Source organism: Triticum dicoccoides, chromosome 5A, assembly GCF_002162155.2.
Source record: "Triticum dicoccoides isolate Atlit2015 ecotype Zavitan chromosome 5A, WEW_v2.0, whole genome shotgun sequence".
Lineage (NCBI taxonomy): Eukaryota > Viridiplantae > Streptophyta > Magnoliopsida > Poales > Poaceae > Triticum > Triticum dicoccoides.
The window spans coordinates 659,120,376-659,122,127 of NC_041388.1; the positions used below are offsets into that span (position 1 = coordinate 659,120,376).

At 49.3% G+C, this 1,752-nt stretch overlaps 1 protein-coding gene across 1 annotated transcript; it reads right to left on the reverse strand.

The window, feature by feature from the left end:
• Nucleotides 1-258: 258 nt before the first annotated feature.
• Nucleotides 259-1,182, reverse strand: LOC119300353 (the record flags this gene model as incomplete). The annotated part of the gene is made up of 3 exons (XM_037577342.1): nucleotides 259-276; nucleotides 968-1,033; nucleotides 1,150-1,182. Coding segments are annotated over 3 exons (117 nt in total), but the record flags the coding sequence as incomplete, so codon positions are not given.
• Between the last annotated feature and the right edge of the window lie 570 nt (nucleotides 1,183-1,752).

The following is a 1,752-nucleotide window of genomic DNA, read 5'->3' on the forward strand; positions in this document are numbered from 1 at the left end:
AAAAATCACAAGGTACTTTCTCTACCTAATAAACTCCATATGACCACATAAAACCCTGTTTAACACACCTGTAAAGAGGAACAACACCCCTAAGGAGCTAGAAAGCTATATCGCCCACTGCCTCGTCGAATGTCTGTCAAGGGAAGAGATAAAGAGCATATAAAACATTACCCACACAAAAAAATTAGAGCATGTAAAAAATTTAAAAATGAGAACCATGAGTTATGAGAACTACAAATTAAGCAGTGGAGTGTTCAACTAGGCCTCGGACTCCAACTGTCAGATAACAAGAGAACAATTCACACGACAGCAAGCAGGTGTAACCAGAGGCAGAGGAGCATGAAGAGACAAGTCTCCAGAACTAGTCCATGAATCCATGATGCTGCTACATATTATTAATATTGAAACTAACAGAAAATGCTAACAAGTCTTGAGAACTAGCGCATGATGCTACGTAACCCTATCACCCAGAAACAAACCATCGAATCATCATGCAAATGTAGTTACAGGCCAACGGAGAGATAAGCAGTTGGTCCAAAAAAACGCCTAGCTAGTGGAACATTAATTGATAGCTAAGGAGTGGCGTTAGATACCGAACCACCGGCATAAGAATCAAGTGCTAGGAAGTCATGATTTCTCAATCGTGGCTCTGAAACCCAAGCCCTTGGTAAATCTCTGGCTCAACAGAGAACACAGCCAAGGCTAAGCGTGACGCAGGCCAAACCAGAAGAATGAATAATCAAGGCGCTCGACCAGCAAATCAACTACACAGAGCAATTCGCGGGCGACACACAGAGCACATCCCAATCCAATCCTATCCTATCAGTCCAGCCCTAGGACCAAACCCTCCTAACCCTAGCAACCACGGGGCGCACCGACCCACATCTGACGCTACCAAATCGCATCGATCGCGCGGCGGTACCAAGGAAGGAAGGGGGGTTGGGGGATTGGGGGCGCGTTACCATACCTTGAGGATGCCGAGCTTAATGGAGCCGTAGACGACGCCGACGCCGACCGCGGAGACCCTGGCCACCTGCAAAACAACATCCATCGCGAGGATGCCGATCGTCGGTCAGTCAATCAGCCAGTCAGATCTGATCCGCGCGGATGCGGAGGAATCGGGGGGAGGGGCGCGCGTGGGTTGCTTACGAGGGCGAGGGTGCTCTTGCCGGAGTCGTCTCCTCCTCCTCCTCCTTGTCCTCCTACTGGTCCTCCTCCTCCGGCTCGGGGCGCGGGGGAGCTGCAGTGGTGGGGGCGCGGGGGTGGCGGTGCGGGGGAGCTGCGGTGGTGGAGGCGCGAGGGCGGCGGGGGTGCAGTCCGGCGGGGTCGGGGCGGCGGCGTAGGGAGGGAGGGAATTAACTAGGGGGGAGGAGAGGGACGAAGGGGATCTGGCGAGAGGGAGGGAATTAGCTAGGGGGGATCTTACTAATGGCGCACCCGCGGTCGGTGCGCCATTAGTAATCTTTTTTACATAGCAATCGCGCACCAGGTAGAGGTGCACCATTAGTAATCTTTTTTTATAAATAGCAATGGCGCACCAGCCAGAGGTGCACCATAAGTAATTTATTTTTATTTTTTGTTGCATGTAATAATTTTTTAGAAAATGAATATGAATATGAAAAAGTAATATTTTTTATAAAAACAGTAATAATTGTTGTTTAACAACAATTGTAGTCTACACTTTTTTATTATTATTATTTTAAAAATGAATATGAATATGAAACGGGGGGTGCTCGTCGGCGGCGGTGGAGC